The following is a 12,221-nucleotide window of genomic DNA, read 5'->3' as shown; positions in this document are numbered from 1 at the left end:
TTTCCTACCCTTGGTCTTGGCCAATAGTCCTCTCCCCATCCAGCTGTCTCAGAGTCACCCTCTGATGAGACAAGTTGAAGACAACGAGATGGACTCTAGCAGCGCAGTGTTAGCTGGAAAGGGCAGGTTTTTTCCTAACAAGAGGTAGTAGGACAGAAGCAGCTCTCCATCAGCTTGTGCCCCATATCCAAGCCAGGGATTCAGGAGAGTGCTTCCTTCTGAGGACCAGCAGCACATTGAGGAGGTGCTTACCTGGAAGGCCATGGAGTTTGCAATAGTCAAGAAGATCCGCAGGGGCAGCGTGGCTTTGTAGGACCGATGGCTCCAGAGGCGGTGAGATCCAGCTGTTATTCCCAGGGCACTCACCAGGAAACACAGAACAGCTGGAGAGGAAAAGAAAGCATTGGAGTAATTAGAGCAAGTTGGCCTGCCGCAAAGTTTCAGGAAGAGCAACACAAAGGCAGGTCTTCCCCCAAAGCTGTATAGGCAAGAGAAGAACCCATGGAGAGCACAGATTAGGACAACAAAAATCAACATTAGAGTCCCCAAGCTACCACAGGCTTCCTAAGCAACATGGGGCAAATCACTTCAGCTCTGACAAGGGAGGAGGCTCCCTCTTACAAGACTTGTCACAAGAGTTGGTTCTTCAGTGTAGTGCCATCTGTCATGGTTCAGGATTGTCAAAATTGTATAAAGCGACTGCTTCCATATAGCCCTGTGGTAACAGCTCTGCAGTCTACCAATGAACCGCCTCCCCCTTTCCTCCCACTCTGAATAATCAAGGGTCTTGCTTTCCTATCTTATCACTCCTCACTAAATCTCTTTTGCATTCTTTTCACCTAAAGGTGGTAGATGATCTTAAAGTTCTTCAGGGGTATAGCTCAAGCCCGGGGTTAGGCTTCTCTTCTGCTCCCTTTCTGAGAAGAAGCTGGCTAGAAAAAGATCTAACCTACCATCCCACTGAACCCTGGGCTTCACCTTCAGCTCCACCACTCGCTTTAAATCTGCACAGTGGCTTCTGGTCTCAGGGTCTTTCTGATCCTCCCCTCTGCTCAGCTCCTGCACCATTTACAGAAGGAAACTCCAAAGCCAACAACTCATTGCAAGTCATGCCCACAGCAGAGGCAGATGTTGCTGGGCTCAGTTGAGCTTTGAGGCTTCTTCATATGTTCCCTCTCCCCACGGGTCAGAAGGAATTCCTTGCCCCTCTGGCAGCTAGTAAAAAACCACATCCCTCTCCCTCTGCATGGTGTGTTTATGTCTGCCCTGGTCTGTGTGTTCCCACATGTCCTCCTGGGACTTCTGGAATTTAATCTGGGTTCCAGCATCTGGTCCTAAAACTAAAATGGAGAAAAGACCCCAATAAGGTCATAGCAGCATTACATTAGGAAGCTGGGAATAAGCAGAAAATTGGATCTGAAAATTAACTCTTTCTCTGGGAAGGAAGGGTGAGGAAGTTTGGCAGAAAGATGGAGTGCATTCAACAGCTGTTTTGCCCTGAAAGCTCAGACACTGAGAGGGAAGGGTACACAACTGTGCATAGGTCAACTGATCCACCTTCAGTCTCCTGGGGGAGGGGACACCTTCTTCCCAGTTCCCCAGGGGAAACTCTTTTCTTGGTATAAATTTGCAGATTTCAGCCAACTGGATCAACCACGAAAACAGCTCCTTACCCTTACATGTAAACCCATGGACAGGAATCGCTGGTATGCTTGACAATACCATTCAGTCCAGCCAAATGGCTCTAATCAAGCTTATCTTGAACCCAGAAAATAAATACTCTGCCAGAAACTTGTCTGCAATCAGAGACCCGAGACACACGCAAGGCACTGTTGCCCTGTTCTTTCATTCTAAATAATCCAGGCTTTATTTCCTATCATCTCCTGCTCCCTCTTCCTTCTGTCACCTCCTTTTTGTTTTTCTACATTCCAAACCTAATCTCTTATCCGCTAAAAGCCAGTCTCGGCTGATTTAACATCCTCTTCTGGCCCCTTAAACTTGCATGAACCCTCCTCACTCCCATCCCGCTGTGCAACAGTGACCTTCCCTGTCTGCTGATCTGACCATGACTTCCCATCTTCATCTTCTCCCTTGGCTTCCCCGCTGGCTGCTGAATGCAGTGCAAGCCTTGGACCAGCACACCTCTGCCTCCTGTTGCCCAGCACCTCTGTGGTCTCCTGGGGCAGCCAAGCAGTCACTGGTCATAGCTGATTTACAGGGCATGGAGAGGGATGAAAAGGCACGCAAATGCTGCAGGATCCAGCCTTTGCAAGAGGCAATGGAGCTGAGCAAAGCTCATGAAGCTGGCCAAACCTGGAAGGTGAGAAGGGAGGGATGCTGGAGCAGGGCGTTTGGTTCAGGTCTCCCTTTGGCCACACTGACAGCAAAGTACTTATGCTGGACACCTTGAAGGTCTCACCCGGCCCCATGATGCTGACTTGAAAGTTATGAACCAGCTCATGACAAGTTCCCCATTGGTTTTAGATTTTAACTCATTTTCAAATCAGTCACTATTCCCACAGATTCATACAGAAGAGCAAACCTTGAAAAAGCACCTAACATATGACTGATTTGCAGAACCTTTCTGGCCTCAGACACTGCAATAACAACAAAACCCGCTCCTGGATGTTTCAGATACTTCCTACTAGCGGCAGAAGTGTGACTCACCACCATCCTCCCTTGAACATAAGCAGCTATACCCTACAAACCGCATTTCATAAAACCTCTGGGCAAGTTTATCCCTACAGTGCACACCTCAGTAGCTGAGGTAGATTTCCAAGGGTGACAAGCAGTTTATGACAGAGCTCCAACCTATACAGACTCTATGAAAACCACCAGAGAGGGAGTCCGTGATAAACTACAGCAGCTTGCAATGCATGTGTGGGGCAGCTTGCTAGCACTGTGGGGCAAGGAGGCGTGAGTTAATGGTGCACTGGGGACAGAAGTGAACTAGGCAACCTTTCATGGTCTTCAATAGCACTAGAAAGGAAATGCCCTGTTAGGTGAGTACAGGCCCTATTTATAGGCCTGAGTTCAGGCTTCCCTCTCTGGTAAATCCTCACATGCTGATTGGGATTTTTTTTGGTAGAAGAGGCCTCCAGGAAGAGGACTGTGGTATTTAAGCTTTGCGAGAAGGAAGATCATCTCTCTCTCTTTTATACAGGCAATTCTCAGAATTTGCCTGTGGACATCCCCCTCAGGGAAAAGATGACACCAGCAATGAAGGCCTACCAGCGAGCACAAGGAATCACAAAAGAGACATGGTGGGGACACCAACAGACCCAGAAACCAAACGACCCAGTACTTGCTTTCGGGTAGCCTTGCCTGAAAGCTTTTGTTAAAAATTTGGAAGAGTACCCACTACTTTTGGGTGCCCCGGCATAGAACAGTCACAGCCTTCATCCAAAGCCCACGAACCTCAGCAGGTAATGTTGACTTCTCTTGGAGCTGTGTCCCAGGTCACTACAATGGCCACAACTTTCTAATTATAATCCTGTGCTCCTTTGCCTCTTCCCCATATAGAGCAGCTGTAGTTTATCTAAGCAGCAAATCCTTTCTGTGGGCAAGGAGCTGATTCTCAGTGTATGCATACATGGCATCCAACCCCACAGAAACCTAAACCCTACTTGGGAACTATTAGCTCCATCAGCCATACCTAGGAGTTGTTGTGACAGTGATAGGATAGAGACAATAAGATTGAAAACCCTGGTGGAAAACAGAAGAATCCAGCACCCTAATGATTCAGACAGTTCATCCCCGCAAACAGGTACAAAGATGATCATTGCATAGCCAGGGAATCAGTATCTCACAGAGAAGAAGAGAACCTCCTCCGAGATCATCCACTAGGAATGAAATTGGTGGGACAGTAGAGAAGGTGAAATAAAGTGGCACAAGTTTTCACAGCTGCCCTGGGATGCTGCCCCGGGATGCTGCCCCAAACTGAAGGATTTAGGGACTCTATCAGCTGAGGTTTCAAAGTCATCTTCCACATCACGCTTTGAAGTATCCAAGATCCAAAAGACTGGCAACTCACAGGTGATTTTCCCAATGACCCATTCAACTGGAATACAAAGAATTATGACCACGGGCAGTAGTATGCACTCAGTGCTCCAGAAATGAAACCCCAAACATTCCGGATTCAGTCATGTCTATATGACTCACTAGCCTTTACCTCTTCAGGGCCCAGATTCAGACCTCAAGTTATGATGGGAAGCCAGGAATGTGCTAAAGGCATTGTCACCTGCAGTCAACACCAAGGATGTTTACATGAAGAGGTGTCCTTGCTCCAGCAGGTGTCCTTGGGCTTCTGCTCAGTGCGAGGGAAAACTGCAGCCCTGGATTGTTCCCTCCTTGCCTCCCAGTCCTTCTAGCCAGGTGGGTTGTGCTACTCTCAGGAAAAAGATACCAAGCACAAGACAACGTGTAGGCTGAATAAGGGGAACAGTGTTTAGGAGGAGCAATAGGAGCTACTGTCGCTAAAACCTAGCTTCCCTGTCTGGCAAAATCAGAAATTCCCCTCCATGCTCGGAGGAGAAGCATGCCACCTGCTAGTTAAGCCTGGAGAGGACACTAAGTAGAGAGGTGTTGCCAGCAGTAGTCTTGACAGGAAAGTAACAAAAAACTCTAAATGTTTTGCTGGACACATCACTTGGGGATAGTACCGGCCAAGGTTTTCAGGCTGTCAGAATTGCCCAAATCCAGCAAGATGCTCCATGAGCCAAAGATGATGCAGCAGCAACAAAAAATGGTATCAACCCATGTTTCTGCCACCACTGGCATTGCAGGGAGCTGGGGTGTTGTTAGAGCACCACATCAAGAGGAACCATCACTGTTTTACAGACATTGTTGTCCAAGTCAACAGGGGTTAACACAAATATGGTCGTTCTGCTGCACCCGAGGGCCAGGAAGACAACCTGCAAATCATGTTTCCAGGGAGGCTCAGAGCAGTTAGAGAAGAAACTTGCAATCACCTTTGCATCCTGCCCTTCCAGACTCAGTCTCTATGCCGACTGGCAAATGCCGTGAAATCTTCCCTGTGATCCCTGAAACGACTGCGCAAGACTTTGTCAAGTGCAGTGGAGAAGACAGTAAATAAAAGGGGAGCTGGCTAGAAAGCCATAGCGCTGGACGGTCTTGGAGAGCTCTCGTTATGGTAAGCTCTCACCTGATCAACAACACCAGCTCGTTCTGGGAAGCTCTGTACCAGAAAGAGATCAGGGGATACAATGCACACAGCAACGCAGAACAGCAAACAATGATGAAGGCAGGGCTGGAGAGCTTGAGAGACAAAGAGGAATTAGCACACAGAGAAATGAAAACAAAAGCGGACACAGTCACCAATATAACTGGTTTTAGAGGGACAGGAACATCAAGGAGACAGTGGCCTGGATGAAGAGGGTACAAGCAGGAGATTGCTCCTCATAATAAAATACAGAAGGTAGATCAGCTACCAGGCACCACAGCTGCCTGTAGCATCACAGCAGAGAACATCTAGGGCCATGTTAATTTTATATTATATGTACACAGCCTAAGCAGGGAATCATCTGAAAAACAAACAAACATACAAGCAAACCCCCCAGCAGCTCCAGAACTACCACCGGCGGAGCTGCTCTGCCATGAGCCCATGGTGTATTGCTGGGAACAACACAAGTCTGCTGCTTTATCCTTGTGTGTAAAATGGGAACCACATCCCTCTCCTTGATACCAGGGGATGCTGGGAAAATAACAGCAAGCCACCAAGATGACAGCCACAGATGTCTTGTATGTGCTAAAGAAAGGTATGAACTGAGAAAAGGGCAGTGCAAGAAGGAGCAAAGAGCCTTGCTGACAAGCCAGACCTGCGGAGGACCAGAGTATCCCAGTTCCAGTCAGTGCTGGAGGAGAATGGACTATAGGAAAAAGTTCTGACTTGGCTGCAGGGAAGGGTGGTCCTTTCCCAGAATGCAGTCCTGTCCCAGGGATGCAGGACAGGGAGCTCTGTGGAACTACTCCAGCTTTAGTAAGGCAGGATGAATCTTCAGCCAGTCCAGAACAGTGCAGTTCCCCCAAACTCCATGTCCTCCCATTCCCAGAGCATCAGTCACTCCAGAAGCCACCAAGGAATCTCGCAGTGCCTCACAGTGGCAGGAGAGCAACTGGCACTTCAGAGCTGACTGAGGGAAGGGAGCAGAAGGGGCAGGCATCAGGCAAAAAGCAAGGCAGATTCCCACAAAATGCCAAGGGATGCCATACAGATATCCCAAACAGACATGTGGTTGCAAAGACACTGCCTCAGAGACCATTTTGGGGTAAGGTGGGGCGTAGCAGAATGCAAAGCAGCATTAACCTTCCGGATCAAGATGCTCGAGGCCATGGAAGTATTTTAGGGGAGCTCAAGGCAGAAGGGTTGGATAGATTTGGAAATCACGGTGCATCTCAGCAGCTTGAAATGAAACCAGTAAATCCGACCCACCTTTTCCCTCCTCCTTGCCCCATTGCCCTGAGGGTATTTGGCTGGGGTTGGAGGACACAGGCTGTCGGCTCAATGAGCGAGAGCAGCCAGCAGCCCCTGCCCAGCCTCCAGCTCAGAGCCCGGAGATGGGACGGGAGCCTTGGAGCGGGACCGAGAGCCCTGAAACACTCCTCCAAGGTCGTGCTGAGGCTGCATGTTCTGCCCAGCCCTGCCAACCCCGGGGAAAAGTGCAGCCTGTCAGGTTTTCACAAGGGAAAGGGCCAGCAAAGTCTTCTTTCATAATGCCCCCCCAAAAGGCCATGCTGGCTGCACGGGGAACGCGTTGGTAACTCAGGTTTTGCAGATGCTGTACCCAGCCTCTGACCAAGTCCTGTGGTCTCCAGTGATGCTCATCCCCCAGACGTCTGCCTGTGAGGGGCTGAGACAGTCCAGGAGGAAAAGAGTCAGTCTGGGCATCCAGGGAGCCATCTTTTTTCCGATCCAGCTGTGATGCTCGTTGCTTACAGCCATCGGGAGGACAGACTTTGAGCGTGTGACAGACCAGGTGGATCGCTCCAGGGCTGTCCACAGCTGGGCTGGCCAGGACGCTGCTCCCGGCTGAGCACTTTGCACGAGCACCGCTGAAACCAAAAGCCATGCCAGCAGGTCTCAAATTAGACTGCCGCTTTTCGTTTCAGGATGCTCTGTTTCACAGAAAGGCAGGGATGCAATCTCTCAGTCTCCCCACTGGCAGCCGTTTGGCTTCCTGACTCCTCCAGGGGTCCTCACAAAGGCTCCTGGAAAGCGATGCTCCCCTGCAGCCTGGGCGCCGGGCCCAGCTGCCTTTCAAGCAGTCAAAGGAGAAGTTTGGTTCCTACCCAAGGCAAGGTCTCTGAGAAAGGGGCGCTTCGCCTAGCTACCTTCTGCTGGGTTGTGCTTTCCACTGGAATCTGCTGCCTGGAGAGCCGGTTATTTATTTTTTGAAAGTTGTCAGGCTTAGTTCCGGGACGATGGGGGCTAATCTGTGCTTTTGTAAGGATGATAAAAAGACCTGAGCTTCAGACTTAACTCTTGATTTTTACCTTCAGCACAACTGCATTTTGCCTCTGTGTGGAGGCTCTGAGGGATTTAGCCTCCCTTGGTAAGGACAGGAATGGTTCCTGTCTTTGGGCAGCAGCTTCATGCCAAGTAATGGCCTTGCCACCCCAGTCACCCCTTAAAGTGCTCTTGCTAGCATCTTGTTTCCTAACTTTCTGGGACCGTCACAGTACCCCATCAAATATTTTCTGTGCTTCACCCCAGAAATGGCTGCACATTCAGATGTGGGCTACTTCCAAGCCTAATGCCTGCAAACCGAGTTTGTTCTTTAAGCAGCCAAGCAGTGCCCTGCCAAATCCTTCCCCCTCATGCATGACCTTACAAAAGACACTAGCAAGCCCTCCCACAGCTTGCTACAAAGCTGGCCGAGTAGCTTCTTCTAACAGAAGACCTCCACATCCTTCTTTCTCCTCCCTGAGTCTGTGAGCCTGGAGGAAAAAAAAAACATACCACCCAACAGATTCGAGGTCTGCAAATGCCAAGAAACAAACGGAGGAACGCGCTTACCCCATGCCAATGTCTGGATCTTTGCAGAAGGTATCAGCGTCAACCCGAATATGCCCCCTAGATGCAGCAGGCTCATGAGGATGATATTCCTCCAGACGTAACGCATGGGGGGCTTGGGGCCCTCTTTCTCCCGGTAGGTCTCATCAAAGATATCGTCTATCATGCCCCGGTCTCCTGCCAAGTCCTCATGATTGATTAAGTCCTTCTGCATGACGGCATCCCCATTCCTGGTCACCCGGGAGGTGACGGTGCCGACAGCGGTGGTGCTGGAAGCGGAGGAGAACTCCTTGGAGAGGCGGCAACGGACATTTTCAAGGAAGGAAAAAGGGAAAACAAAACAAGAAGTTGATGGTTACCAATGCAGGGAATAGACACATGAGCAGCGAGGCTGGCACTACCAAGACTCGCAGCCTGACGTTTCCCTGGCAGGCTCCGTTCTTTCAGCTGAACCCTTGGCACTAAGAAGAGCCTGCTCTGGCTCCACAGAGTTACGGCCTGAGAGGGAGAGAGACTGATCTCTCTGGGGAGAGGAGGTGAGTGGTGGACAGGGTGCAGGAAGTAAAGAAAAAGACTTGAAAGCCAGTCTTTTTTTCCACCAGTGGCTTTGGTAAGATCGTTTGCAGGCTGCAAGGATTTTCATTTTCCTACAGTTTTGTTAGTGGGCGGTTTTAGGTGGGCCTGTGGTCTGGGCCTGTGCATAAGCAGACAACAATAAAGGAAATCTTGTGAATGAACAAAGAGGTGGGAGAGAAATACGGTCTGAAACACGGGTTTATTATAAAACATTGGGCTGCTCCTGATATCCCGCGTGTTTGTGTCACCCCACTAGGGCCACTGGGGGAACATCAGGAAGGTCCATAACGGGATTCCTCTGGGGTGCCTCCTTATCTCCCCCTACCTCACCTTCCAGGTTGGGATGTGGCAAGACCAACACACCTGGAGATCAGCGGGCGGAAGCAGTCGAGCGATGTGCTTCCAGTTAGACATCCTTTCCCAGGGCTGCTGCTAAGCCTCTTATCCCTCTCCCGCTTTCCACCCACAGGCGAACTGAGGCACGGGAAGACAATCCCTCTGAGCCAAGGCCACCAGCAGGCAGCGAGGAAGCTTTAAGCAGCGAGTTGGCTCAGCCTGGCTCCCGGCTCCCTCCTGCAACCGTGACACAACATTCCCTCTGCACACTCTTGTTTGAGCTGGCTGAGTGACAGCCCGCCCGACCAGGCATGCATGACGAAAGGAGCAGGCAGGACTGACCCTAATGAGACAGGTCACTCAACCCTGAATCACCCATTTCCATCTCCATCATGACAGCCGCGTGCTCGCAGCCCTTTGTCAAGCCCGAGCCCAAGCGCCCGACGGGGCCGGACCCCGGGGGGTGCCAAGGACGCGGGATGCGAGCGGTGGGAGGGCACGCCGCCCCCATCCCCTCGCCTCCTGGGAACCTGCCCGAAGGACACTTCCCATCCCTCTGCCGCCCCCGCCGCTGCCTCCACGTGCGAAGGGGCAGTAAAGGTCAGCCGGCAGGAACCGGAGAGCCGGGACTGTGGGAGGGAGCGTGGCCAAGCCAGGAAAGCTCCTTCCCCAGTAGAAACCTCTTCTGAATTAACAACAGATTCCCACCCAGGCACCCGGGATTCCTAAAGACCACCGTCCTGCCATGGCCTAGTTTCCCGAGGGAGGCATTAAAATCAGGCCAGGCAGCTTACGTGGCCACCCCAACTCCTCCCTTTCCCAAGGGTAGAAACTAGAGGGTTACAGACATACCTTCCTACGGGGAGGAGCTGGCAAAGCTGAGAGATTCCCCACATTTGGGAAGTAAAATGATTTCTACAGAGGGAGCCCTCTAAGTTTTTTCCTTCTGGATTCAAAGGTTTAGAAAGGAAAAAAACCTGGACACAAAGTATCCCGCTGCTTTCTCCGAACCCAGGCAGCTGCCGAGCTCGGGACCGGCTCCCTCTGCATCCCAGCTATAGTCTGTCTCCGCCTGCTCTCCTAATTAATGTTTTGAGGGTATGATACTCTGAGCTGCTAGGGAATTTAGAGGCAAACACCCCCCCAAAAAAAGAGCTGTGAGAAACATCTTCTAATCCAGCAATTAGGCAAGGAAAAGTCCTGCCCATTTCAAAGTGTCAGATATTCTCATCTGGCATTTTGGCAGGAAGGCACAATTTTCTTCCTTGGCTAGAAGACAATCTACCAAAAAGACCTAAGACTTGTCTATGCAGGAAAAATTCCCAACAGAGATCTGGTGGTATAATTAGACGGGTAACGCTCCCCATATGGACATGCTGCTTCCAGAGTAAGAATGTGGGGTTGGAGTTGCATTTTTCTCCTTGGCGATAGCTTATGTCACTGTCAAAGTTACACAGGGGCAGAGGAGGAGGAGGGAAAGCACAAAGAAAACACCAGAGAGGGGAAAAAAACTCTTCTTCCAGAGTCATAATAGCCACATGAGGAACTTTACCAGCAGACCTATGCTGCTGGAATTACACTGATATAATCAAATTGGTCATTTCTCACATGTAAACTAACCATAAATCAAAAGGGCTATAAGGCAGCTGCGAAACACAGCTCTACCGTTACAGACTTGGTGAGGGAGCATGGGGGGAAGAGGCAGGGAGATCCGGCAGCTATTTAGCTGGAGACAGGGGAAATGAGGAGGAAAGGAAGAGGACTTTTACCCCCTGATGGCCATAGTGGCTCCTGCAGCTCCTACCGAGGAAAATGGGATGGGGATTGATCTGGGGTCTAGCGCTGAGAGGGGGAGGAGGCCAACTGAATCATTTTCAGGAGCTCTCCCTCATTTCTGAATGACTTTGCAGCTCTCATCTGCAGAACAGATGGATCTCCCCCCCCATCCCCCCCCCCCCCAGCATTGAACACACCATAGGTGATGCTGGCACCCTGCCAGCTTACACAACCAACTGCAGCTCAAAGGCTCCCGCGCTGGGTTCAGCCGCGGGGCCCCAGGGCACTCAGTCTTGGGTCCGGTATATTTGAATATGCCCGACGTGACCCAGGGACAGGATTCTTTCCAGCCTCTAGGATATGCCCCAAAATACATGCCAAGACCGTGAAACATGGTCTGAGCATACTGCCCTTGGCATCCATTTCGGGTGGGGGAAGAAGAGTAAAGTTCTTTATATCACAGCATCCCTGGAAGGTCACAAAAGGACCGGGGGAGACCCCGCGTGCTGGTGACAGGCAAGAGAGCGGGGCTCTGATTTACCTCCACTCCTCAGCATAGGCAGATGGGGGAAGGATGAGAAAGCGCGAGCAGGAATACCAGAATCAGCCCCTGCCTCCCCTCGGGCAAAGGGTGGCTGCCAGGAGGGGCAAAAATAAAGATCTCTAAAAGATCCAACAACTCTACGTATCTTCCTGGTGCCGGGTTGTTATTCAGGCCTTCCCATGCCAAAAATGGGCAGCCTCCCCCATTGTATGTTTGCTTGGCTCAGGCAATGCAGACACAGTCATTCATTTCATCTGGGCAGCTGCCTGCTTTCACCTTGCGTCTGTCCTAGAGACGCTCCCTGCTGCAACGTTTGCCTTAAAAACGCTGTAAGTGAAAGCCCTTTCTTATTACAAAAAAAAAAAAAAAAATTAAGAAAATTAAAAAATCACAGCCTGAGCACTACCCAAACCCCCACGACCTCTCGGCATAAAAGACCTTCTGAACAGCCCTAACTAGCGCACGTAGATGGTTGTTTTAAAGATAAACCTGTATTTTATGCTCAGTCTATCCGAGGGCATAGACTGCGGGGAGATAGTCCCGGCGGCGGCAATCGCCGCTTCATCCACGGTCTCCCCACGAGGCTTGGGTGATGTCTTAAGTTAGCACCGAACGACTTCGCCTCATCCAGCGGCACAGACAGAACACACGCACACACATACGTGTGCATACGTGTGTGTGTGCGTGCGTGCATGGACACGCGTGGATGCCCAGACCTTTCATCCCTCTCTCCCGCCCCCCCAGCAGCAGCGCAGCACCACCGGAGCCGCGGGGATGAAGGAGCAAGGGGCGAAGGGAAGACAAAGCCCCCGCACCCCCCGGCAGCCCCCCGCTTACCTCCTCCTGCAGTAAGTGCGCAGGCATGAGGCGGCCCTGGCTTTGCTCCTCGGCGGCGGTACGCGGGCGCGCAGCTCCCCGGCGGCGGCGGTGGCGGTGGCGGTGGGAGGCTGCTTCTCG

At 51.2% G+C, this 12,221-nt stretch overlaps 1 protein-coding gene across 1 annotated transcript in view; it reads right to left on the bottom strand.

The window, feature by feature from the left end:
* The window catches only part of SCD (stearoyl-CoA desaturase (delta-9-desaturase)), an 18,570-nt gene extending 6,385 nt beyond the window's left edge, over nt 1–12,185 (bottom strand). Inside the window, exons 1-3 of the mRNA XM_009888739.1 lie at nt 12,102–12,185; nt 8,036–8,321; nt 253–383 (exon numbers count right to left, since the gene is read on the bottom strand). Coding sequence (XP_009887041.1) covers nt 253–383; nt 8,036–8,321; nt 12,102–12,128 — 444 coding nt within the window. The 5' untranslated portion in view covers nt 12,129–12,185. The remainder of the gene's footprint in view (nt 1–252; nt 384–8,035; nt 8,322–12,101) is intronic.
* Between the last annotated feature and the right edge of the window lie 36 nt (nt 12,186–12,221).

Source organism: Charadrius vociferus, unplaced genomic scaffold (genome assembly GCF_000708025.1).
Source record: "Charadrius vociferus isolate BGI_N301 unplaced genomic scaffold, ASM70802v2 scaffold436, whole genome shotgun sequence".
Taxonomy (NCBI): domain Eukaryota; kingdom Metazoa; phylum Chordata; class Aves; order Charadriiformes; family Charadriidae; genus Charadrius; species Charadrius vociferus.
This window is presented reverse-complemented; position numbering and strand designations above follow the sequence as displayed.